At 40.2% G+C, this 27,325-nt stretch overlaps 1 protein-coding gene and 1 pseudogene across 1 annotated transcript; one reads left to right on the forward strand and one right to left on the reverse strand.

The window, feature by feature from the left end:
• The first annotated feature begins 10,303 nt into the window (after window positions 1-10,303).
• On the forward strand, window positions 10,304-13,950 carry LOC110228597 (annotated as a pseudogene).
• A 7,567-nt stretch (window positions 13,951-21,517) lies between these two features.
• On the reverse strand, window positions 21,518-24,422 carry LOC9313298 (proline dehydrogenase 1, mitochondrial). Its single transcript, XM_002877184.2, has 4 exons — window positions 23,466-24,422; window positions 22,211-22,862; window positions 21,889-22,129; window positions 21,518-21,798 (listed from the first exon to the last, which is right to left on the reverse strand). The coding sequence occupies exons 1-4, from the start codon at window positions 24,030-24,032 to the stop codon at window positions 21,759-21,761; spliced, it is 1,500 nt and encodes a 499-aa protein (XP_002877230.1). The 5' UTR covers window positions 24,033-24,422; the 3' UTR covers window positions 21,518-21,758.
• Between the last annotated feature and the right edge of the window lie 2,903 nt (window positions 24,423-27,325).

Here is a 27,325-nt window from a genome sequence, read left to right on the forward strand (position 1 = left end):
GGTAGCAAGATCGCGACGTTTCCTGATCTCCTCGAATGGTTCCGATTCCTGCAGGAGTCAGAAATTTCACACACTGGTGATAAGTTGAAGGTATAGCCCTCATTTGGAAAATCCACGGAGTTCCGAGAATTATGTTGTAAGCGGCCGGACGGTCGAAAACAATAAATTCTACAATTTTAGGAACCCCTGCGGCGAGCACTGGTAGTTTTATGTTCCCCAAGGACATAGATGTTTCACTCGTGAAAGCTACTAATGGTGCCGGTGGACCGATAATGTTAGCCTTACTGATTCCCATTATTTGCAAAGTGCTTAGAAATATGAGATCTACCGAGCTTCCAGTATCAATTAGACACCTAGTTACTTCGAAGTTCGCAACATCTAAAGTTATCACAAGAGCATCGTCATGAGGTCCTGTTAATCCTTGAGTGTCCGAATTATCGAAAGAGATAGAAGGTGTTTGTTCATTTGACTGGAAACCCACAGCGGTTTGAATTGTTGCTGATTTCTTGTGCCTTTTGATTGATCTGATCGAATCTCGGCACAATTTAGATCCTCCCATTATAACATCGATCCTTTTCTTAGGAGTGTTCGGAGTTCCGGGCCCATTGGGCTTATGTTTCTTTTCAGGAGGATTGGACGCTTCGGAATCTTCTTTTTCTTTATGATAAGATTCCACAAACTCCTCGATATTGAAGTTAGCGAGCTCTCCAGCCGCCCACAGTTTGGTGAGGTGCTTTTTGAGTATGCTGCAATCTTTGGTCGAATGCCCATTTACTCTATGAATATCGCAATAGGCACTCTCATTTCTAACCCAGGTATTAGAAGAATTGTATCTTCCTTTGTTTGGGAAGGGTTTTCCTACGGCATTAGTAGCAGGATTAACTCTGAACCGTTTTTGATCTTTTGGTTTGAATTTTTTAGTTGGATTTCCAACAACCAATTTTGCTGGCCGATGCTTTTTAGCGAGGCTAAGCTTTTCTTCTTCTGCCTCCATCCAATTAGTAGCTCTGAATAAAGCATCTTGGATAGTGCTCGGACGATTGACGATGATATCTTCCCGAAATCGGGATTCATGCCAAAGTCCGTTCCTTAAAGCAGAAAGGGCAGCAGCGTGCGACACCCCAGGAATTTTGGCTATCACTTCTTTGAATTTAGCGATATATTTGCGAAGTGGTTCGTTCTGACCTTGGGTTAAATTCCATAGATCTGCATCAGATGTGGCCTTTTCCATGAACATGGAATACTGTTTTAGGAATGCGGAGGACAATTCCTTAAAACTATCAATAGATTCAGGCTCCAACTGAGTGAACCATAATAAAGCCGATCCGGATAGATTCTCAGAGAATAGTTTGCAATATCAGGCATCTTCCTCGTCTGGTTCTAGATCAATTCTGTCAGCAGCGATCTGAAAAGCAGCGAGGTGATTTTTAGGATCACCTTTACCATCATCGTAAGTTGGTAATTTGACCTTTCGAGAATCTTTGATCCGAAGGTTCGAGATTCTCGAAGTGAAGGGTGTTCGTCGAGTTTCTTCGATTACTCGATCGATCTCAGGTGCCGAACTGGTCGCCTGATGAAACTTCGACTTCATCTCATCAAGCTCTTGACGAACTTTGACGAAATCATCGGAAAGGATGACATCAGGTTCTTCCATAAGGAGTCCTTCGTCAATAGCAGGATTGCCCTGATTTTGGGGATTTTCATCCCCGGTTGGATTGGACCCATCTCCTACGGTTGTCTGATTTCTAGTACTAGCAAGACGGCCTGTAGGAGGAGTTTGAGTGCTCCCGGATCTGTTTTGTGTGGGAGTTTGGAATAGCCTGCGCTGATATGCTGTCGTTTGTGCTGAGGACAAATTATCTAAACGGCTTGAAACAACGTTCTGCGCGTTTGACAAATTTGTTTGAGTATTTTGAACACTCGTTAAAGTTTGCTCGATTGAGTTTAACCTTTCACCAAAAGTGGCGTTGACACTAGCGAGTGTACCCATCTGATTGGTCAGATCGATGGTTGACTGAGTAAGCGAGGCAATTGCATTGCTCAAAGCTTGCTGATCAGCCATAGTTTCTTGGTTTGAAAAAGAGAGATTTTGAGATTAAAGAGTTTTGCGGTAATTCCCCACAGGCGGCGCCAAAATGTGGATGTAGGATTCACACTCGATTGTCTTTAAGTATTTTTTTTGGAGAAAAACTCTAAATTCAACAAATGAAAATAAGGATTTGAAAAGGAAAGTAACCAAGAAACTAAATAAAGCGAAAGAGCTTGGCAAGAATAAAATAGTAAAAAGCCTTGCGAAATTGTAAAAGAAAGAGTATGTTGTATTGCTTGATCGTAAGAGGTAAAAAGTTGTTCTCCCCCCAAACACATGCGTTTGAGGTTGTTTTTATAGAGAAAACATGATCAATGCGGTCATTTACTGCTCATAATCGCATTGATCCGCATTAATCATGTAGGTTACAATTTGACCGAAACGGCTTGAATTTGAACTATCTTGGGCTTCGCGTGGATCTTCCGAACTCTTTCTTGTTGACTCCAAACTCCTGCGTCTTGACGCTGCCGCGAACCTCGAACAATATTCTCCTCGCTTTTGCCTTCCTTTATGCGAACTGTATGTTGAATAAGAGCGAACTCCGTACTGGTAAAGATCGAGCTCTTTAATAAACTGAATCGAACTTTCGACAGGTCGAGCTCGATTCTCGCAATGAAACATCTAGGAATCCAAGACGATTATTATGTAATAATGACGTGGACAGATCCAAGTGGATCCTACCGAAGATGTGTGGGATCCGACCCCAACATTGTGGGTATATCGAACAACCCCGAGACGAGCAACGAGAGAAACTCCATTCTCATTAGTATATGGGATGGAAGCAGTAGTCCCAGCCAAGTTGAACGTTCCCGGTTTACGCCGGAGCGAAGCTCCACTTAACGAAGAACTTAATTCTAAATTATTAGAAGATGTTCTCGATACAATCGATGAAAGGCGAGACCAATCCCTTATTCGACTTCAAAACTATCAACAGTCGACCGCTCGATACTATAATTCAAAGTTGAAAAACAGACCTTTAAATGTAGGAGACTTTGTTTTGAGGCGAGTGTTCGATAACACAAAAGAATAAGGAGCTGGAAAACTCGGTATTAACTGGGAAGGCCCTTATCAAATCACAGAAAAAAATCAGAAATGGTGTATACCGTTTAAAAGACCTTGACGGAAATCCCGTTCAAAGGCCTTGGAAAATTATCAACTTGAAAAAGTTCTATTGCTAAAACAAATTTATCGAACTACGATTTGGCTTGATCCTATTTTGAGTACGTAGGCAGCTCGCTAAACATGAGTCCAGCTATAAAAATAAAAATATTATTCCTATCGTGGAGTCTTGTTTTTATAAGTTTGATATTCGAGCATAAATATAAAAATACGATTGCGAGCAATGTATGAAGAAATATTTTTTAGCTAAAGCAAAAACCAGATCTAGAAGGGTCTTGGATTACGGAATAGCTCTGCTCCTTGGCCTGCGAGGTCAATGATGCTCAGGATACAACCTGGCATGTTTCCGTACTCCTGGAGTCCTATCTCGATCCAATCAGAGGGATGGGCTTCGAGGCGATGAAACTCACGAGCTATTTCGAGGCAACGCTTCTCTAGTTCCATTCTCTTTTTTCTAATCTCTTTTTTCTCATCTTGGAGCTCTTTATGCCGAGTAATAAGCTGAGAAAACAAAACGCTTCGTTTAACAAACAACGAAAGGAATCAGGTCACTAGGTTGAACAATACCTTGTTAATAAACTCTTTAGCCTTGACACGATCTTGAGCTGATAATCTCTCGATTAACACATTTGGAACCTGAATGTTGTTCCCCACCCTAATGGGCGTGACTCTTCTGGTTCGCCGTTTGCTTCCGTTTTTACAAGCTCGATGTCTGACGTTTCCGAAAGATCATCGCTTATCTTTTAAACGAGTCGGAGGGATTCTCTAAAGAATTACCTTCCTTGAACATTTTTGTAGAATTATTGTTTATTAAATTCAATAATGAGCTACACCTACTTTATATTCGAAATATACTCAATTACATTTAAGAGGATCAATTGACGATTTCCAAAAATCTGAAATTACTATCTTCATGGAAAATGTAATCGAGTTAATCACTAATTATATTCCCTAGATATAACGCATTAAATAAGATTTGAGTAAATCAGCAAATTTAAGACAAAAAGGGAAATATTATTAATATCGTTGAGCCACCAGCCCAATAGTATATTACAAAATAATAAATAATTAAGAAGGAGGAGGGTTCGCAGAAGGAACTTTGTCTGATGACGAACCGTTTTCGCGTTCGTTGGGTTCGAGGCTCCTTTGGTAGATATCCCAATGCTTCTTCAGGAACCTGATGTGTTCTCGAAGACAGCCGGGAATGCGGGCGATAGAGTCAAATCCCCTCCTCTCCCAGTTGTGAACGTCCGATTCCAAACGTCGGATCTTCCTTTCCGTTCTAGCAATCCGATCCTCGAGGTTACGGCGTTTCATTCCGAGGCGTTGCCTTTCGGAGCAAAGGAAAACGTACCTTTCCGTGATCTGCAAAGAACAGATGCATTATAAATCTATCAAGTAAAACCTTGAAACAATCGGTACCGGGTTCAAACCTGCTCCATGAATTCATGGCACTCGATCTGTTCTTCCTTAGACATGGAAGAAAGAAAACAAGGAATAGCCACCCCTTGTGGAGTGAATCTATCCCCCGTTGGGAAAAGAGATTCGTTTGAAGGGAATCGTGATGGATTAGGATCAGAAGGTTCGCCTTGGGGAGAGGCCATCAAAAACAACTGCAAAGAAAAGGTTTATAGGGAAATTCCCAAAATCTTGCTCTCCTTATATAGGAAAAATATGTAAGGTTACTCACTTGAGTATTTATTGAAAAAGGAAGTTAAACGTCAATCTATTGATCTGACAGTTATGACCTTTCGATTTTCGTGTACATGCACAAACAAGACCTACAAAACATAGGTTATTCAAGTATCACTTAACACCTAGTAGGCGAACTGAATTTCGAACGTGAAATTCAAGGGCAGTTAATAAATGGTATTAAACCTTTTTTGTCCTTTTCAAGAAAAGCAAACAGTTCTCACTAAGATTTTTCTAATCGAACACATTTCGAAGTATCACGAAGTGTTCTTGTAAGCCGAGCTCTAACCTCGCAACCGAGAGACCGAGGAAAAATTCTAATGTTTTTTCTTTAAAAAAGGCAAGTGGGTCTGATCAGCCTATCTCTCCTATAATTCTAAACCATTTCGGTGAGGAGGACTTTGCAAACCCTCCAGGTAAAATCGATGGTTTCCACCAAAATTAAATATTTCTTTCTAAAGAAATTTTAATTAAAAACCCCCTTGGGCAAATTATTCAAAAACAGTAATAAAAGCCCCCTTGGGCAAAAAACTCAAAAAAAAAAAAAGACAAACAGCCCCATGGCCAACAAAGCAAGTTTTATGTCTTAAATTTAAAGGGACATTCCCCATAAAAGGTGAGTTCAATCACCATCATTCATTCATAGGCGAACCGCCTCCATCTCCTACTTGGATTGAGACAGGAGCACCTCCGACGGCAGCAACTTGAGTTGTGAGAACAACCTCAGGGATAAGCGAGCTAACAGGATCCTGACCAGAGAACTCCTGAGTTCGTACCCAAGAAATTTTGTCAACATTGGATCCGAACTCATTGAAATGAGCACTAGGGGAACCAGTTAACATCATTTCATCCACAGACAAACCGGTATTAGGTTCGGTCAGTGGAGGGTAATCAGCGAACTCAGAGGCAAATTGCTGCAAATCTAAATATGACTAAGGAGCAGTAGCTAGCTTAGCTTCAATCTCAGAGAGCTCAGCACCAACTGTCTCTTTTTCTTCGGCCAAATTAATTGATCCTTCCTCTATCTCCTTGATCAGATCGAGATTGCTCTTCAGCTCATCACGTTCGGAGTTAAGTTTGTTCCAAGCTTTATCTGTAGAAATAATTTCCTGCACGGCAAGAAGGAACTTTTGCCCAACTCCTTTGACCTCTTTCCGAGCATCATGAGATATCTTGCGAACATCCTGATCTTTCAGCTCGGAAAGAGATTCATTTTTGCGTTCAAGCTCCTCAGCAGCTGTCTTGACCTTGCTAAGCTTTGATCTCAGAAGCTCAATCTCGCCCTTTGCGAAGTTATGATCAGCAAGGGCAGTTTTCAGCTTTTGCTCTGTCTCGGTCAAAATCTTCCTTGTCTCCTCGCCAGATCTTTCGAGTTGCTCGATTTCTTTCTGACGAGCCGAGTCGAGGCCAGTCGTCTCCTTCGCAAGCTGGTTGGAAGATTGGAGTTTCTCAATCTCTCCTTCGGCAATAGCAGCTCTCTTGGAGACTTTGGTAAGCTCTTCTTCGTAATGGTTGATGATGCTGTTCACATCCAGGGTTGCCTGATAAAATGAGATGCGATAAGAAAAAGGAGATTCGAAATCAAAGGTTTATAGGTTCAAATAATCAAACCTGAGAGGAGTGGAATGAATGACTAATATACGTCTTCTTGATGTCATCCCTCCAGTGCCCAAATGACGGAAGTTTCTTCCCAGAGCGAGTATGGAAACATCTAAAGATGTTTCCAATCTTCTCTTTATCTGAAGTAAAGATATTCGTATGAATATAGAATTCCTTAAAAGATCAGTTAAATCTCCAGTACCAAAAAGTTAATTGAGGATTATCTGATGGAGATGAAGCTCTGGCAACGAGTCCTGAGCTCGGAGATGATCGAGCTCTAGAGGTATTACCTCGAGGACGCCTAGGGGGTAGCATCCCTGAGCTCAGTGGCTCTCTCAAAACAACTCATGATTCAAGATTTCTACCCTGAATGTCAGCAGATTCAGGAATTGGAAGACTTGAAGAAATGGCATCGGCTTTCCTCGTGCTCTTGGACCTTCCCTGAAGCAGGGGTTCAGGATCCTCAGCCTTCCTCTTCTTCGTAAAAGAGTAGCCATCTAAGGGACCTCCTTTTTCAGTAGTGACAGCAACCATGATGTCTGCTGCTAGGGAAGAGGAAGGGGCATTGTTTATGGTGACCGCCATTGATTTTGAACCTTCGAGGGACCCGTCATCAACTAGGAGAGTTTTCCGGTAGACTTTTTCGTGTCCAGCGGAGGATGTGTTTTTCTTGTTTTTCCCAATCTGGGAGATCTGATCTTTGACCTTCTTGTCTGCATCTCTGATCCTTCTCCTATCTCGGGCGTTCAAACTCGAGAGATCAATTTCAGCAGGAGGAGGGTCGACGGGATGAGTAAGGCCCATTCTGACAGAATGTCCGGCACCGTGAATTCTCTCCAAAGTAAAAGAATTCCAAGTAACTGGCCTCTCGAGGACGGCCTTGTAAAAGTTGAGGAAGTCGACAGAGGGAACTGGCCGAATTTGGGAACCTGCGGAAAAACGAGAAAGTGTTAACGCAGTTTGAAATAGCCTGAGAAACTTATTTATTTAAGTCCTAGTTTCTACCCAAATTCGATGACCAGTGAGTTCGGAGGAGTTCAGAAGAACTCTGAACGGAAAAACTATTTATACGGAAGAAGAACCAAAATTTGTTCCAGGCGTTATCTTTTAAAGGCAGGCCATCAATAAGGTTCCGATCTGCGATTGGATAAAGGGCATAATGCCCAGAAGATCGGGATTCACGAGCCTGAAATAATTCCAAAAGCTCGCTAAGTCCCAGCGAGTAGCCCGCCTCCGCTACAACAGTGAAGGTACACATAAGATACCAGAGCATGTTGGGCGACATTTGAGAGAAGGCAATTCCCAGATGGTTGAGGTAGGTAAGAAGTATCTCAGGAAGGGGAAGGAACAAGCCGCACCCTTTGAAATAAATTTCATAGGCGCAGCAATACCCCTCTCGCCCCGACTCTGGAGACTCGTAAGGCTCCGGGACCACCATCTCTACTTCGGGGGAAATGTGGCATAAGCGACGGAGATCATTGAGAGAATCAACGTTCGATTGACTCTGGGATGAAGATCAAACTCGCCTCCAGTTTGGGTATGAGGTTCGGTTCCCTCATCCATGAGAGCTTCGAGATCATCAGCCTCATATTCGCGGAATTCAGAAGGGAAGTTCGACATTTTACGAAAGGGATTTTTACCGAAAGAAAACAACGACCTCTGTAATAGGATAAATGTTTTCTAGGTAAAGAAGATAAGAAGGAAAAGTAATATTACCTCTTAGAACCCTAAAGTACGATGGAAGACCGCCTCGAGAATATTGGGAAGTGAGACGGTTTTCCCCGTAGTATTAATATAAAATTCATTGTAATAGCGTAAAACATGGAATAATTCCAGAGTGTTAAAGATCTCAATTCATTAATTACTGTTTACTTAAGTCTTCCAAGCCGAGCACTCAGCTCGAAAGACTTGGGGGGCTAAATGTTGGGGTCGGATCCCACACATCTTCGGTAGGATCCACTTGGATATGTCCACGTCATTATTACATAATAATCCTCTTGGAATTAAAGATATCTTATTATAAGAATCGTGCTTAACCAGTAGGGAGTTCGGTTCAGTCTAATAGAAGAGCTCGATCCTTGCCAGTATGGAGTTCGCTCTTATTCGACAGACAGTCCGCATAGAGAAAGGCCAAAGCGAGGAGAATATTGTTCGAGGCTCTTGGTAGCGTCAAGACGCGGGAGTTCGGAGTCAGCAAGAAAGAGTTCGGAAGATCCACGCGAAGCCCAAGATAGTTCAAATTCAAGCCGTTTCGCTCAAATTGTAACGTACATGATTAATGCGGATCAATGCGATTATGAGCAGTAAATGACCGCATTGATCATGTTTTCTCTATAAAAACAACTTCAAACGCATGTGTTTGAGGGGACTAATCTTTTTACTCATTACTTCTAAGCAATACAATATACTTTCTCTCTTTACTACTTTCGCAAGGCATTTTGTACTTCGTTCTTGTCAAATTTCTTTACTTCTTTTCTTGGTTATTTTCCCTTTCAAATTCTTATATTCATTTTGCTGATTTTACAAGAGTTTTTCCCTACTAAAATACTTAAAGACAATCGAGTGTGAATCCTACATCCACACTTCACTTTTCGCAGATTTAAATGATCTTGGATCAAATTTTTTTGTTGCATTATGCCTAAGTATAGGATAACATGCATAACCAAACACTCTAAGAGCATTGTACTCTAGAGGATGACCCAGCAATGCTTCATAGGGACTGCAACTCTTTTCCAGATTTGAGGTTGGAAGCAAATTCATCAGAAAACTTGTTGTATAAAAAGCTTAAACCTAATATTGATGAGGGACTTTGCTTTCAAACATTATAGATAACCCCAACTTAATAATGTGTATGTGTTTTCTTTTAGCTAATCCATTTTGTTGTGGAGTGTGAGGGTAGGATATATAAGTTGTTGAATACCACATTGTTGAATGTGAGTAAGAAACTTTGTACTCATGAATTCTCCTCCACCATCACATTGAAAAGTACCAATTTTTTGTTGCAATTGATTTTTAACTTTTGCTTGAAACATAGTGAAAATAGAGAAGAAGTCTGACTTTAGCTTTAGTAGGAACAACCAACAGAAGCTTAAATAATTACCAAGGAAACTACATAGTAATGGAAGCCCTGAAAAGAAATTGTTGGACATGATGAATTCTCTTTAAGGCCTAGATGCAACATAAGCATAAGAAAAGAAAAAAAACATAAGAAGAAAAAGATAACCGACTACTCTTGCCAAGGTGACATGCTTCACACATCCCTTTTGTGGATGTCGGATTCACACACTCAAATATTTTTACTAAGCGGGAAAGATTACTCTTGAGAGACAAAAAATGAATATGTAAAAAGCTATGAATTGATACAAAAATTGCTATAGTACTTCTTGTTCGAGGAAGAAAACGATCCCCTTTATATGGCCCTTGGCCCTTATATTTATACATAAAAAAAACGACATTTAAGTGGCTAATTAAGTACAATTATTCTCTCTTAAATGTGTCTGTTTTGGTCTCCGAATTTAATGCTCAACGTTTGAATTTGAATTGATTCCGACCTCCGGACTCGTATCGAGATGCAATCACTTCGAACTTTCTTTGTGGTGTCACCACCTCGACCGCATACTATTAAAGCGAGAAAACCTTTCCACTTCCCCCACGATTCCCAAGGCGGTTCCATCATTATCACCTAGCTTGCGTGAGGTAACTTCTTTCATCATCATTTTTACTTTTACTCTTACAGTTTAATTGAAACTTCTCTCTTCTTTCCTTCGCCGAGTCTCTTTCGTCAAATTTCTTCTTTTCATTCTTCGAATTCCTTTATCTTTCTCGATGAATTCTGATCCTGATAGACCCGAGTCTCCATCTTTTGAAAGAGGCTCTAGTAATGACGAATGCACTCGCCCGGGTGACATCGCTGGTCCCCACTACATGTCTACATGTACTCTTCAATCTCTTAATCAATTGAGAGATCTATGTCAGATTCCATCTGAAATCATGGCGGAATCGATGCTGCCCGGTCCTACGGAATCTCCGGAAAATCACCGCGAAGGCTATTTTTGTGTTTACGAGATCTATTTCAAGGGCTGCGGGTTCACCTTCCCACTTCCCGAGGCCCTGGTCTGGTATTTAGCGGCCCTTGAGATCGCCCTACCTCAACTAACCCCTAATCTTCTTCGAACCATCCTCGGGATTATAACCGTTGCGGCAGAGGCCGGATATATTATCGGAGTCCCCGAGCTGAACGAGCTTCTAAGCGTGAGAAGTTCGTCGAAGAAAACGGGATATTTCTCGGTGTATCCGAACGCCAATAGAAATATCATCTCGCACCTTCCGAACAAGGATGAAAACTGGCACCATCCTTGGTTCTTGATTAGGATGAAAATTAACTTGTTGTTTCACTTCGCAGCTTCCATTGCTTCAACTCTACCATCTGAAGAATTCATCGGATTCTTCAAAATAATCCTCGAAGGGGAAACCCTTTGGAATTCTTTCACCCTCGATCGGTTCATAGAAGCCAATCGAAAACTCAGGATGATCCCTCCCAATCAACTTCATCGTCTTCCGCCTCCTCCCTCAACCCAGGGAATGTCAGCTCGGGCCCTTACTGCCCAGCGAAAAATGATCTCCAAGCCGATAGCTGAGGCTTGTGACGAGAACAAGGCATTCCTTGCGACCGCCATTGACAAAAAAGATTATAGCAAAACCTTGTTGGTTGACGACGGTAGCACCGAAGGAGCCAGATCCATCGCCGCTTTCAGATTGACACCTCGGCGTGAACGTCGCGAAGACCGTCCTCCTCGGAGGCCCCAATCTCCTCATCGTGACACTCCTCGTCCTCCCAAAGATAACCTTAGCAACGAATCGCTTAAGGATTTGATTCGCAAGAAGAGGGACAGGTCATCTCGCAGTGGTTCTTCTCCGCGGAGAGAGAAGTCAAGGGCCCGGACTGATCGTTCTCCTCGATCGTCCCCTCCTACTGAACCAATGGGTCCTCCTTGTCCTGTCGATGTGTCTTCTTCTTCCCAACGTAGTGGCGAGAAGACGAACCAGAGTGCAGCTCCTCAGAAGGAAAGTTCTGAGTCTCAAGATGACCCTTCAAAGACAAAGCCTGCTCTTGTTCCTCAGATCAAATCGCTCTCAGGTCTGATGATATACATGTATACGTTTCTTTTCGCCTTATATTTACTCTGAATTTCTAAGACTTTTCCTCTTTTGCTTTCGTAGCCATGGAGAAAGAGGGTAACGTCTTTCGGTGCTTCAAAACCCGATAAGGCGCGATCCTGCCGGATTTTGACAAGTGGCGCTCTGCGATTCGCGAACGCTACCTACTTCATGCTCATCATTCATCTCGGGTTAGTTCCGCTTCATTTTTCTGATTTCGCTGTCATTCTTCGAACTGATCCGCCATCCCGGGTTTATGTGTAATATCAGGCTAACGGCGAGCTTAATGATATAATTGAACATTACGAGGGGTTGGTCATTGGTCGGGAAAAAGAGATTGACACGTGGATGGGCAAGTTCTCTAATCTCGAGGCTGATCTTCGTTCTTCTACCGACTCTAAGAACGAGCTAGAGGACAAGGTTGACAGTCTCTCTTCTGAGCTTGAGAATATAAAGGGGGAGCTGAAGGATCAGTACGATCAGAATTACCAACTCCAGAATGAGCTTTCTGGTGTTCAGGGCAGACTTCATGAATCTGAATCAACTGCTTATACCCTGAATAACCAACTCATTGAGCTCAACGCAAAGTACAACGCGATCACCAAGTTGCGCGATTCCGAGTTGGCAAGGTCGGCGTCGAAGGCTAGAAAAGAGGTGAAGGGACGTGGGATGGAGTTGATTCAAGGGGTCATCCGCTTCATCCAAACCGAGAAGTCTAGGTCAGATCTAGAATCAGACATCAAGGAGCACGAGAGCAACCTTCAATCCTCAGCACTTCGAGGAATTCTTCACAGAATCGCCTCCCATAAATGAATCGGGTCTAGACTGGGCAGGTAACCTCTAGCTCTTGATACTCACTACCTTCTTCTTGCCTTATATTTAATTGTCTGGAACTTTCCTTCCTAGGCTCAAGTGAAACGGAAGGTGTCGTTCCACCCAAAGTTCCTGCTGCGCCGGAAGTCACCCCGGGAGATGGTTGTACCGTCGAGAGTGGACCAGGAGCTTCTTCTGATCAAGCCCCAGCCAAGGAGAAGAGTGAAACCTTGACAGCCGAGACGGAGTCCGAGGTGGCTGCTAATCCGTAGTGGCTATGTCCACTTTAAACTGGGGATTGTCCCATTTATTTAAAACTTTAAATTTGAACTTGTTTTTGCCTAAGGAGGCTTTATCGTTACTTTCTTTTGAACAAGATATTCGCCTGAGGAGGCTTTTAAACCTTTTTAGGTTATGACCCCAAAGAGGGTTTGGTTAAAACTATGTGCGGGTTTGCAAAGTCCGCGTTTAAACCTTTTTGGCCTTGTGGCTATGCTTTCGAGATTTTTAGGCTGATCAGGCCTTTCTCTTTAGAACGCGAGAACTGAGCTCGGCTTAATACGAGTTCCCCACTTCGGGTTTAGTCAACTCGGTAAATTTGTTGGGCTTGACCCACAAAAGTTATTTATAATAGGCTTTTTGCCTTTAATGCGATTACTTTTTCCCCTTCCAATCCTTGGGAAATAGGAAAAAGTCACACGTCTTTATGGCAATAACTGCTTTTCCACAACTTCCAAAAATGGTTTAACCCACTCGTGCACGCCATCATTATTAGATTTACGGTTCCAAGACATACCCTAAGCCCTTATAAATAAAGGCTTAACTACTTCTGAATTTTCTTCAAGGAATTTCAGAATTTATTCGGTAAAACCACAACAATGGAAAACGAAACAGCAGTCCCCATTGATCCCGGCAGCCCACTTTTCCTATTCGGTGATGGCTTCGAGCCAGCCGGCGTTCTCTTTCCTCATGCCGTGTTCCACTTCCCTTCAAGGGAAAAGAAAGAGGCTTACGATTTCATGGACAAGGTTAGTATCCATCTTTCTTATTTGGACTTTCTGTCCTCCTCTTTAATTTACTTGTTTCTGCGGCAGGTCGTCGATAAACATCGCCGTTTGTGCGATGAACGGCAGCGGCTGGGTCTTAAAAGGCAAACACTCGAGGCTCGTATTGCTCGAGTGGAAAGGAAAGTGAGGGCTTTAGAAAGTGACCCTTTCCAATGGGAGTGGAGGAACTTTGACTCCATCGCTGAGATCCCGAGAATGCTCCGGATGTATCTCCGTGGTAGAGGTCAGGTTCCAGGACCCGTGAATGCCCCGGTCGAAGTCGCCCCGCTTGACAGTGAAGAGGAGGAGGACAACATTCCTTGCAAAAGTGTCTGGAACAAACCCAGAGTGGATGGCAAGAGCGAGGCGTCCACTTCGAAATCTAAATCGGCGATGAAGGAGCCTGTTCCTGAGCCCCTTCCATAAATGTCCCGAACTCCGTCTTTATCTTTTCCTTTTTTTTTTTTTTTAAACTCGTAATGGGCTTCGGCCCATTTTATTTATGGAAAATGTTTTATTTCTTTCCTTTTTCTTGATATATTTTCGGAGATATGTCTTTAATGCAGGGGCTTAAATCTCTCCGCGAATCACTCTATTCCAAGATGGAAACCGCAACCTATCATGGACATGATACTCATATAAATTATAGCTTCAATTTCTCTTTATTCTCCATCATTTCCTTTACTTTTGTAGGTATGGAATTCAATCTTCGGTGTCTAGAGTCGATGTCTGATTTCTCCAGGGTCGGGATGATAGATGAAGATGTCTTTGATGTGCCGAGTAGGCGGTCCTCTCCTCCTTGCAGCCTCTTCAGATTTCCAATCCAAACTCCATGTGCCTTGATCAAGGATCTCCCGGACAAAGACCAAGAGATCACGATGGCTAACACTGGAAAAGAAGAAACTCCGGAAAAAGATTAATCGAATGCAACGCAGGGTCACTGCGATATCAAGAGATCTTCACATCCTTGGTTCTCATCCCGGAGAATGGATTGATCTCGGAATTTCCGACTTCGCTCGTATTCCGGACTGCCTGATGCCAATCCTTGACCTCGCCGGTCAAGGAGTCCAAGTGTTCTGCACATCGAGAAGAGTTTCCTAAGTGTTGGAAGATCGCCACTTTGTCTTATTCGCTTGAATAAATGCTTTGTTTCCAATTTCTGTATGTTCGCCCAGTCAAACTTCATTTACTTTGTTCGTTCGCACGATCGAACTTTTCCCTTTAAAAACAAAATAAAATAAATTTTTATTAGTAGCTGAACTCGTTTCCGAGCTGCCTACGTACCTATTTCGGGATCAAGCCACACCGTAGTTCATGTACATAATAAAAATGCGTGTCACTTAAACGTAAAACTTCTTTAGGTTGATTACATTCCAAGGTCGTTTGACTGGCCTGTCCTCTAAATCTTTCAATCTATAAACGCCATTGCGAACCACTTCGGTAACAATGTAAAGTCCTTCCCAATTAATACCGAGTTTCCCTGCGCCTTCCCCCTTTTTATTGTCAAAAACTCGTCTTAGCACAAAATCTCCTACAAAGAAAGGCCTACTTTTGACTTTGGAGTTGTAGTATCGAGCTGCTGCCTGCTGATAATTTTGCATCCGAATTAAAGCTTGATCTCGCCTTTCGTTAATGGTATCTAGTGAGTCATCAAGCATTGCTGAATTCTCCTCTTCATTCAACGGTGCTTCCGTTCGGCGAAGTCCACGTACATTGAGTTCAGCCGGTACTACTGCTTCCATGCCATAAACCAAAGAGAACGGAGTTTCTCCAGTAGATCGCCTAGGGGTTGTGCGATAAGCCCATAAGACGGGTTGGAGTTCATCATACCACCCTCCTTTTAGGTGGTTCAAGCGTTTTTTGAGGTTGCTCAAAATTGTCTTGTTTGCGGCCTCGGCTTGGCCATTTCCTTGTGGATACCGCGGAGTGGAGTAACTGACTTTGATTCCCCAATCCGAACAAAAAGCCTCGAACTCATGCGAAATGAACTGTGGTCCATTATCAGTGACTATCTCGTATGGAACCCCATGTCGACATATGATATTCTTCCAAATGAAAGTATTCACCGCTGAATCTTTGATGATAACGTACGCTTCAGCTTCAATCCATTTTGAAAAGTAATCTGTCAAGACCAATAGGTATTGTACTCCTCGAGTTGATCTATGTAATGGATCAATGATATCCATCGACCACCTCATGAACGGGTATGGGGCGGAGATGGAGGAGAATAACTCCGAAGGTTGATGGATTAATGGTGTATGAAGTTGACAGCGCTTACATCTCTGGGCGAACTTGACGCAGTCCGTGATCATAGTAGGCCAGAAATACCCCATTCTTTTAATTTTGAAAGCCATAGCCTTTCCTGACGAATGACTTCCACACAAACCTTCGTGCACTTCGCTCATGACAATTTCGACTTCGGGTCCAAAAATGCACAGCAGGTAAGGGTCGCTGACTCCTCGTTTATATAATGCATCCTTTGATAGACAAAATTTCGCGCTAACGATTCTCATTTTCCTGGCCTGCCATTTATCCTTTGGGAGCTCGCCGGCCTTGATGTAATGTTTTATTGGCTCCCTCCAATCAGCCCCCCAGTCTTTAGCCGGAATTTTGTCGTCATCATGGAATACACGTGGTTTCGGTTCGGGGTGTATTCTACCGGAATGATTCTTTTTAATGCAGGATCTAACGTTGATGCTAATGCGGCAAGTGCATCCGTGACAAATGACGTTTTTTCTTGATCTTCGGGGTTCATCATTATTTGATTATAACCCCAGAAGGCATCCATGAAGGTTAACAGCTCATTCCCAGCGGTGGATTCTACAAGTCGATCTATATGCGGGAGCGGGAAACTATCTTTGGGACATGCTTTATTGAGGTCTGTGAAGTCGATGCAAACCCTGTCTTTTCCATTCTTCTTTTTAACCACGACGGTTTTTGCTACCCATTCCGGGTATTATACTTCCCTTCTGGATCCTATCTTTAAAAGTTTGTACACTTCGTCGTTTACTATTTTTGCTCGCTCCACTCCGAGTTTTCTTCTTTTTTGTTTTACAGGCTTGAAGCTTGGATCCACGTTTAGTTCATGACAAATTATGCTTGGATCTATGCCAGGCATATCCGCCGCTGACCATGCAAATGATGTTTTGTTTTTCCTCAAAAGTTCGATCAAAGCTTCTTTTATTTGGACAGTTAAAGTAGCTCCAATTCGGACTTTCCGATCTGGTTTGTCCTCTTCCAACACCACTTTGATCACTACATCATCTTTTCTTTGCCCACTAGGAAATCTTGGATTTAGTCCCTCCTTTGCAGGTTTTTTTAATTGCTATTGGATCTTCAAACGGTGGCTAGCTAGGTAACATGTTCGCGAAGCTTCTTGATCTCCCCGAATTGTTTCCACTCCACTTGGTGCTGGAAATTTGATACATTGATGATACGTAGAAGGGACTGCCTTCATTTGATAAATCCAAGGAGTCCCGAGGATGATGTTGTAAGCCGCGGGCTTATCAAAAACAACAAAATCCACGATCTTTGACACCTGTTTGGCAAGGACCGGTAGCTTGATTGTTCCGAGGGACATGGCTGATTCACTTGTGAATGCTACTAACGGAGATGGAGGCCCTACTATGTCTGCCCGACTAATTCCCATTCTTTCTAAAGCACTTAAAAAGATTAGATCAACCGAACTGCCCGTATCGATAAGAATCCTTGATACTTCGAAGTTGGCAACGTCCAGGGTAATGACTAGTGCATCATCATGAGGTCTTTCGAGGTGCCGCGTTTCTTCTTCGTCAAATGATATTGATGCACCTTGAAAATCGACTTCTTCACTCAAACTTGCTTTGAGTAAAACATTTCGCCTATGTTTCTTGATGGAACTTATCGAATCTCGGCAAAGTTTAGAACCTCCTAGAATCACATTGATCTTACCCTTCGAACTCCTTGGCTCTTCCTCATTGGATAACCTTGGTCTCTTGGAATTCTGATCTTTGGGATTATCCCTTGCTTCATGGGATTCCTTCACGAAATCTTTTATGTTGAATTTGGAAAGATCTCCGCTGGCCCAAAGCTCCGCGAGGTGCCTTTTAAGGACACTACAATCCTTGGTTAAGTGCCCGGTTACTTTATGGATGTCACAAAATAAACTTTCATCACGGACCCAAGTGTTTGATCTTCCTTTTCCTTGGAATTGCTTTCCGACAATACTGTTGAAGGGTTGCGACCCAAATTTTCTTGGTCCTTTGCTCTCCCTAGGCTCAAACTTCTTGGTAGGGACAGTGACCGCCGGTTTTTCTTGTTTATTCCTTTTGGCGAAATTTTCTTTTTCATCTTCTACTTCCATCCAATTGTTTGCGCGGAAGAGTGCATCTTGAATTGTGTCTGGTTTATGAAGTATTAGATCCTCTTTAAACCTTGAATCATGTCGCAATCCTTTTCGTAGGGCATATAAAGCTGACTGCTGCGAGATTCTTGGGAGTTTTGATAGCACGCCTTTGAATTTGGTGATGAAAATTCGAAGTGACTCATTCGGTCCTTGTGATAGATTCCAAAGGTCGGCGTCCGAAACGCTTTTATCCATAAGGATGGATATTGCTTTAAGAACACAGCTGATAGTTTGTCGAAATTGCTGATCGAACCTGGTTTTAATTGGGTGAACCACATTAAAGCTTGGCCGCATAGATTTTCCTAAAAGAGCTTGCAGTATCCTGCATCCTCATCAGCTTCATCCAATTCGACTCTTCCAGCAGCGATCAGAAAAGGTGCGAGATAGCTCTTTGGATCCTCCAATCCGCTGTAAGGGTCCAACTTGAGCTTCCGGGAATCCTTGATTCTCAGACTTGCAATTCGCGAGATGAAAGGTGTTCGCCTAGCTTCTTCAATGACTCGATTGATGTCTGGCTCCGAACTTGTAGCCTGATGGAATTTTGATTTCATTTCTTTTAATTCATGGCTAACCTTTCTCATGGTCTCGAACTGGTCGAGGTTTTCCTGTTCGTATTGATCTACAAGTTGATCTTCATCTTCGAGCTGTGTCTCTCCCTCCAACGGCTGAACTACCGTATCAGTAGCACCAAGAGTTGTTTGTCCGCTGGTTTCATTTCGCGCAAGGGAGCTTGGCGAATTGAATATCCTTCTTCGGATTCCAGAGTGGTTTCCTGCACTTAAAGAGCGAACACGAGATTGAATAGTACTGACGTTTTGACTAAGAGATACCTGAGTTGTTTGCAACGAGTCAACAGCCTTTTCCACATTCGAGAACTTCTGAGACATTTCCGACATGGTTTGCTGCATGGCTTTGAGAGTTTCGGCCAATGATGCATCAGGGATGTCTCCTCCGGACATTGCTGCTTATCTCGGAAATGTAGTGAAGGAAATCTGACTGCTCAAGAATCTTCTATCCCCACAGACGGCGCCAAAATGTGGATGTCGGATTCACACACTCAAGTATTTTTACTAAGCGGGAAAGATTACTCTTGAGGGACAAAAAATGAATATGTAAAAAGCTATGAATTGATACAAAAATTGCTATAGTACTTCTTGCTCGAGGAAGAAAAAGATCCCCTTTACATGGCCCTTGGCCCTTATATTTATACATAAAAAAAAAACGACATTTAAGTGGCTAATTAAGTACAATTATTCTCTCTTAAATGTGTCCGTTTTGGTCTCCGAATTTAATGCTCAACGTTTGAATTTGAATTGATTCCGACCTTCATGGGCCTCGCCTCTCAGCCCAAATTACCTTAAACTGACTTAACTATGACTTCGACTCCAGACTCGTATCGAGATGCAATCACTTTGAACTTTCTTTGTGGTGTCACCACCTCGACCGCACCCTTAACTTACAGACCTAATGGGCCTTATCCCTTGTGGGCCTTCGTCTTGACTGCGTGGCAATCTTTGGTTGGTCCCGGACTACTGGTGCGGGATCCGACACCAACACCTTTGCTTCCTTTACTGATTAAAATAGCTTTTATTGTAGATAGGTGCTGAAGAACTTGTTGATTTGGATGGCCTAGTTTTCTATGCCAGACATCTTTACTTGCATATTGTTGTCTTGAGGAATAGAAGGTTTGAATAGGTGAGTCATTCAGCACATATAAACCATCACTATTGTTTCCTAGTATTAACAGCCTCCTTGTCGCCTTATCATTAGCACGAACACCATCACATTCAAATTCAAAAGAGATAGTCTTTTGTAATCTTAGAGCATGTTAGGGCAAATCAAGACATCATTGAGAGGTAGCTTACCAGAGGGTGTTTGCAGACTTGTTGATCCAGTATGAGTGATTAGCAGGAAGTTTCCATCCCCAATCATGATTGAGTCTCACCATGCATAGGTATGAGCTCTTTGGAAATTATGTGGTGAATTGGTGACATGGGCAGTAGCTCCTGAATCTGATACCCACTCATGACCTCCATGTTTAGTGACATCAGTGATCCTCAAAGCAGCCAGTGGATTTGGTAGTTCTTCATACTGATAGTTGTTGTTGAATCTATGCCAACATTTTTTAAAGCCGGATGTCCAGGTTTTCTACATATTTAACATACAACTTTGGTCTCCATTTCATACAGCTTGAATTAGAGGTATTCGAAGAGATTTGTAGTAGGAATCCTCTTCCTTTGGTTGAATAATAGCTTCTTCTGCCACTCGATCCACCAGACTTGCCATAGGAGTTGCCTCTTCCTCGGCCATAATATTTGATGTAGAAGGCCAAGTTGTGGTGAGACCTCCATACCAGTACTGTAACTTGAAAGTCTGTCACCATAACTTGTGAGTTGAGATGCAACATCCTCAAAGATAGGAGATGGTGATAAATCTATCATTCCTTTAATAGAAACCCTAACAGGTTCATATTCTCTTTGTAAACCCTTTAATTCAGCAAAAAAAATTATCTTTTATGGTACATGACTACCTATAGATGCAAGTTGCTCACAAACATTTTTAATATCTCTCAAGTAATCAGTCATCGACCTATCTAGTTTTTCCGAGGTTTGTAGCTCAAATAGGCGAGAATAAGATATCTTCTTAAAATGTCTGGCAAGAGCTAACCACAACTCTTGTGATATTGTAGTGCATGTGACCTCAGCAAGAATATCTTTACACAGAGATCCAAGGAGTCAAGCTCTGACTATCTGGTCACACCTAACCATTCATTTTTATCTGGATTCTGAACTGTTGTAACATGACCTCCTATGTGTGGAACATGAAGGATGCATGCCATTCACAAAACCCGGTAAATGTTGACCAGATAAAAGGGTTTCAAATTGTACTTTCCAAGATATTTAATTTTTCTCGTTTAGCTTTAGAGTAACACACCTAGTTCGATATGTTCAATGCAAGATAAAGATAGAATTTCATGGATTGATTAGTCATAGTTCTAATACCATGAAAGTAGAATTTGGATCTTAGTGTATGAATGAGAAGATAAGATTTTTCATTACTTTTACTCTCTTAATCTTTTGGTTACAATAGTGGACCTATTTATACTCATAGGATTAGGTTATAGGGTTTTTCCACATTGTTATCCAGAATTGCAAATCTATTGGTCAGCTTAATTTGTTGAATATGACAGCTGATCTTTTGAGGCAATTTCTGTGAACCTTCCTTATGATTTGCTTTTGCTTTATTGTCTTCTTGTGCAGGTGCTAAGAGCCGTTAGAAAGAAGAAAGCTGATTTGTGCACGTTGTTAATGGGCTTGACGATGGGCTTTGGCCTGTACTCCATTTTGACTATCTTGTTGGGACGTGTTGCGGAGAGGATATTCAAATATAACTTTGGAGTGGTGTAGGTTGCTCAGATATAACCCCTGCTGGCCTGCCATACCACAGTTCCTTTGTTAATTGATTGATCCATGAGCTACCAACACTGCATTTAAGGAAGCTTAATGGAGGACGTCTCCACTTGGAGCTTGTAGCTTCTTGCTCACTAAACTCTGTTTTATTTGTTTCAGGCTATCTGGTATGATTTTATTCACGGCAAAAGAAAATAAAACAAAATAAAAAAAAGTAATTTCATTATTATTGATAGGAATGATGAATATACAGTTGTGAATGATATATTGATAATAAAAACATAGTCCGTCATGAAAAATATTAAGCCACATGAAATGTTCTTACCTACTCCATTTCTTATATTATAATTTTTTTTTGTGTTTTCAATTTCTTAATCTACATAGAAGAAATTTATTCATCTACATTTCCCAATTTCATTTAATGGCTTATGACAATTAAACGCTTCTCTTTACGCAATTCCGGCGATTAATCTCCTCTTAAGTTCCATCCTGCAATAACCAATACCAACATTGGTAACTAAATCCAAAATATACTAACTAGGCTTATATGATTAAAGAACTAATCATGGTATTAATTACCTCATGAGTTGGCGGTCATGGGCTCCGGTGGCCATCATTCCTCGGTTCTCATAAGCGCGTCGGAGAAGATACGGTATAGCGGTTGCGACGGGTCCAAACGGCATGTACTTGCTAACATTGAAGCCGGCTCTCTTTAAACCGAAGGACAATGCATCTGACATACCATATAGTTGTGCAAACTCTATCTTCCCGTTCTGTTTATCGATCCCGAGGTCACTCGCTTTCCTTGACGCAAGTCTCCCTGAAATTAAGACATTACTACAATTAGTAATCCATTTCAGTCTAACCGAAGCGATAAAAACCCGTGTTTACAATGGCGTACCAGAATCAGCATTATGTGTTGCAAGAACGACGCCAAAACCTGATCCGTTTGAGGCTTTCTCCATCAGGAAGGTCATACAGTTGTTGTAACAAGAGTGTGTGTCCTGAATTGTGTCGTGGACCGGTGACTTGCAACCCAAGGAATCAGCCAATCTAGCTTCGCTAGACATGTAAGCCCCTCTCACCAACTTAAATCCCATAGGAACATTCTCTTTCTCGGCATTTTGTACTGCCAAATGCAATCTCTCACCTGCATCTCTCAAGTACGCCTGAATAGTGTTGTAAACAATCGGTCGGTCTTTGTCCGCATTGAACATAATCGCCATTGAATAAGCCATGTAATCGATCGCGGGTTGGAGGATTGTGTCTTCCGCATCGATAAGCAAAGGTACATTGGACTCTTGACATTTCCTACAGATTTCTTGAATCCTTCCATGAGCTGCTTCAAGCTCCTCTTCTTCTTCTGCGGTTAAGGGTTTCGGTTCTGAGTTTGTGTGGTAGAGAGGACTCGAATCGGAGAAAACCGGAAACGATTTGAGCTTCCACGAGAGTTTGAAATTGGGACTCTTGTATTCCCATCGAAGCAAATCGCTCACTCGTTTCAGAAGACTAATTGGACAAATCGCGGTTATCTTCACGACCACTGAGCTAAACTGTTAAGACAAGGAAACAAATAACCGGTTATTAAAAAACCAAAGATAATAGATTAAACGGAACAAGCCGGTTCTTTACAATAATAAACCGGGATTTTAGTAACCGGAGAATATTCCTAAAGTGTTTTCTTCCGAAATTTCTAGACCAGCTATACTCGTGCGTGTAAATCTAATCCGACAATGACGCTTTATCACCGCATGAGTAAAATTCAAAAATCGAATTTTAAAAAGCAAAATAAATTAATTAGAAAAAAAAAAGTAAATAAAATTAGACGCAAAGTCATTTTCATAAGAGAAACATTAGGAAAATACAACTTGTAAAACGCGTAAGAGTAATTTAACCAATTTAATATGAATATACATAGATATAATTAAAATGTACATATCTATGCAAGTGTACTTTGTCAGAGTACGGAGATTTGGCTGTCCAACCAAACAAGTTGCCTAAATTTGATAATTACGTTTCCCATTATCAAATAATTCGTTTTAAGAAAAAACTATTATGACTTAATTAAATTCAAAGATTCTAATACGATTAATATAAGAAAAATAAAAACAGAGCAAAGAAGAAAAACAGAGGAATTTGAAATTTAGATAACTTACGTGAGAAGTTGGTAAAGATTTGGCAGCTTCAATGGTTCGAATAAATTGTTGCATGTTATCATCACAAGATGCAGCGTCATCGGCGTGTTCGACGCCATAGACAAGCATCCCTTTAAGACCCGTAGCTTCATAAACGCTTCTCACGCGCTGAGCGGCTGCGTCGGCATCTTCACCGGCGCAAAAATGGTCATAAAACGTACCTTTCACAAGCCCTAAAACCATGCCACGCGTCACGGCGGCGTCCATAAGTTTAGAGCTCATGACCCACGTTCCTAGATCGACCATAGGACCTATCGCCGCCGCATGCAACACGGCGGTGGAACGGAGGAGATCAGAGGTTGGGACAGAGGAGAAAAGACGGGCTTGATCGGAGAGATCGAGACCATCGTGAGTTTCTTCGGTTGGTTTTGGGTGGTGGAGAGGTGGTTCCGGTGCTTGTTGTCCAAAGGAGAGAATCTCCGGGACGACGGCGGTGGAAGCAGTCACGGTGGGAGGACCCACCGGGCTAAAAGCGGGTAAACGGTAAGATCGTCGGATAAAGTTTGTTCGGAGAAGACGGGTTGCCATAAAATTCAAAGATTTTGTTTTTGAAAACGAAAACAAAAAATGATTTCTCTTCTCTTTTTTTTGTTTGATGTTTCGGTTTTATCGCTGTTTTCTTCTCTTCTCTTCTTTTTTTTTCTAAACGCTTTGTTATGTGATTTTTCTTCTATGTTACGGCCACATATATTTATAGAAGCACGTAAAACCTTATGCATATACATACACGTTTTACCTGTCCGATATATATAGATGCCTATGTGTACACTTCTTAATCGGATTGATTCAGATATATTAATCTAAAAAAAAATAGTGACAAAAAAAATATATCTAAAATTACACTGGAATCTTTGTAAAGAAAGTCAAAATTGATCTTAAGTTTATTCTTACGAGTTACTTTACTGATTTGATGATTTACTTTCATTTCTTTTTTTTATGTCGGCGATTTACTTTCATTTCAATTCGTAGGGGAATCTTAAAATACCACTATATGGTATAGTTTTATTTTCTAAACCCATATGGTATGGTATCGTATAATTTTAATTATATACAACTCTTTTACAGTCATGGCAAAGTTTTCTTCTACTTAAGTCTTGACTATTGGCATCATATACGTAATTAATAACTAGTAGTATAGTATTTGTATTTTCTACACGTAAAGGAGTAAAACGTAATTCAAAATTAATTGATTACAATGATAAAATCTAGAGGCTACGTTATTTGTTTTAGAGCATGATTATTGGTAGTATCTTAGAAATATCTCTTAGCAATATTTAAGTAATATATGTGTAAAAGTGATTGTTAAGAGATAGTATTTTTGAGTTAAGATTTTTGTGTGATTAATGGTAGGCTCTTAACATGTGGTTCTTAGAAGAAAAAAAATTAACATAAAAATAAAATTTATAATTATAAAAAATTTAATAATAATTGTAAATTAAAAAAAAAAAAAAAACACACATGAGATACAATTTATAACATAAATAATAGAAAGCATAAATGTTTTATACTTGAAATCTAAAAAATAATCGGGATATGTAAAATTAGGCGAGAAGTAATCAGATTAGACGGAGAGTAATCGGGTAACTGATTTCTTTAGGGGATTAGTCATTAATCGAAGCAGATATGGTGGGCCTAACGATTAAGCGGGGAGTAATCGGGATAGACGGGGATTTTTAGAACAGGGCTCTTAGCTAAGGAACGTTCCTTAGCTAAGGAACGTTTCTTAACATTAAAGCACAAAATTGATTAAATTATATTGCATCAAATGTTAAGAAAAACTTAAGATTTCTATAAAAGCTTGCCTTTAATCATGCTCATAGGTCCACGAATATTAGCTGTTTTCTGAAAAAGGTGTGAGGAAGATTTTGCCGTAATTTTCTGAGAAAAACAAATTCATAAATAATGATAATTAAGGACGTCAGAGACAGCAAGGCCCTGACCATAGGATGAGTCATCGGATAACTATTTAATTAATATAATATATGATAAAGTTTATTTTAAATCTGAAAATGTAAAAATTATATTTTGTAATAATTAAAAGATTTTTGTTTTAACGGGCGGAGACGGTGGAGGAAGATATGAAGGATGAGTGGATGATGAATCGGATTCAACATGTGGACCTGGACTTGTTCTTTGAATCTTTGACTTTTCTAAATTGGAATCTCCGGAATCTTAATGACTATTAGTTTGAATTAATCAACAATAGATTCCTTTCTTAAAAAAGTAATTAGATACTTAAAAATAGATTTGAAGTAAAAACTAAAAAAAAAAAATGTTTACTGTAGACTGTAGCACAATCTGACTGAATTTATATTCACCTATGTTTCTCTTCTATTTATATAAAGGTAGTTCGACGTATTCTCATCTTTAGTTTTTCGAAATGCAAATGTGAAAGCGGATAAACTGACTCGAACTGTTCGTACCCAACTGCATCATATATGTAAACGATTTTCCCCAACATTGACTTATTTGAGCCAAACTAATATAGTTGTTGACAAAAAAAAATTTAGTAGCATTTCAATATGATAATTTTATATTGCATTGTGGTGATCTTTCACTCTAATTGAGTTAAGGATATGGATATGACTCATAGTGATTTATAAAATAAAAACAATGAAAAATAATGATTCTTTTTATTTAAAGTTAATCAGTCAAGTAAAAACAGAACAAGTTTTTTTTGTTTTCCCAATTTCTTCAAAAAGTGAAATAAAAGTAGAAAACATCTCACTATAAATACATGGTTAAAAAAAAATTCTAATGTATGTTTATATTTTATTTTTCTCTTATTATACATTCCATTCTTTCATTATTTCACGAGTCACACCATATATGTATTAGAATTAGATTGCTGATTTTTGACATTTATTTACAAATAACAAAATAGTACAATCGTAAACAAGTGAGAATTGATTTTATGTTATTTTTGTAAATGACGTATTTTTCCTATTGCGATTTAAATAACCAGTATGTTATTTTATTCGATGATAAGTTATATATTTTTTAAAATGAAATTTATCATAAATAATTTCCAACTTTTTTTTGCCCAACTAAAACATGTAGTATGTAGGTGTCCAATTCAAATGATTTGAAGTGTACACAATGTATATTTAACTAACCGTTAACATCGATTATATTAGAGATGATAAAATTATTATATTTTCTTGCAAATGAAAAATAATTTTAATTAACATTCTTTCATTATATCGAAATTATACTACTCCTTCTGTTTCAAAATATAAGATGTTTGTATTAAAAACACATACTTTAAGAAATTTATTTTTCTCTTAAAAACTATTAATTAATATTTAATTTTAAAAAAATCAACCAATAATATTAGAAACTGTAGAATACAAATGGTCATAAGTTATCAAATATATTTAAAGATTGCATCGAAATTTGTAAAACATCTTTATATTTTGAAACAAAAAAAAATCTCTAAAACATATTGTATTTTGAAACAAATGGACTATCAACTTAATGACTCTTTAATTAACTCCTGATTATTATTTTAATTATATTAAATTAGATTCTCGTTCTTCCAAGTTCCAATCCATACCACTTGACACAGTACTGAAGAAAAGAGGAACCAACCAAAGCTAAAGATAACTTACAAAAATGTATAACTTGAATTTGATGTCGCACCTTTTCGAAAAATACAATAGAGAATCTTTGAAAAAAACAGATCTTTACAAGTTACAACACCAACAAATAAAAAAAAATACCAATGGGACCAATTCGTACCCCCAAAAAGGTAATGCAATCAACAAGTTTTGGAAAAAATAAAAATAAACATATTATATTGATATGATTTGAGCCGTTAA

The sequence above is a fragment of the Arabidopsis lyrata genome (assembly GCF_000004255.2).
Source record: "Arabidopsis lyrata subsp. lyrata unplaced genomic scaffold ARALYscaffold_5, whole genome shotgun sequence".
NCBI classification, from domain to species: Eukaryota; Viridiplantae; Streptophyta; class Magnoliopsida; order Brassicales; family Brassicaceae; genus Arabidopsis; species Arabidopsis lyrata.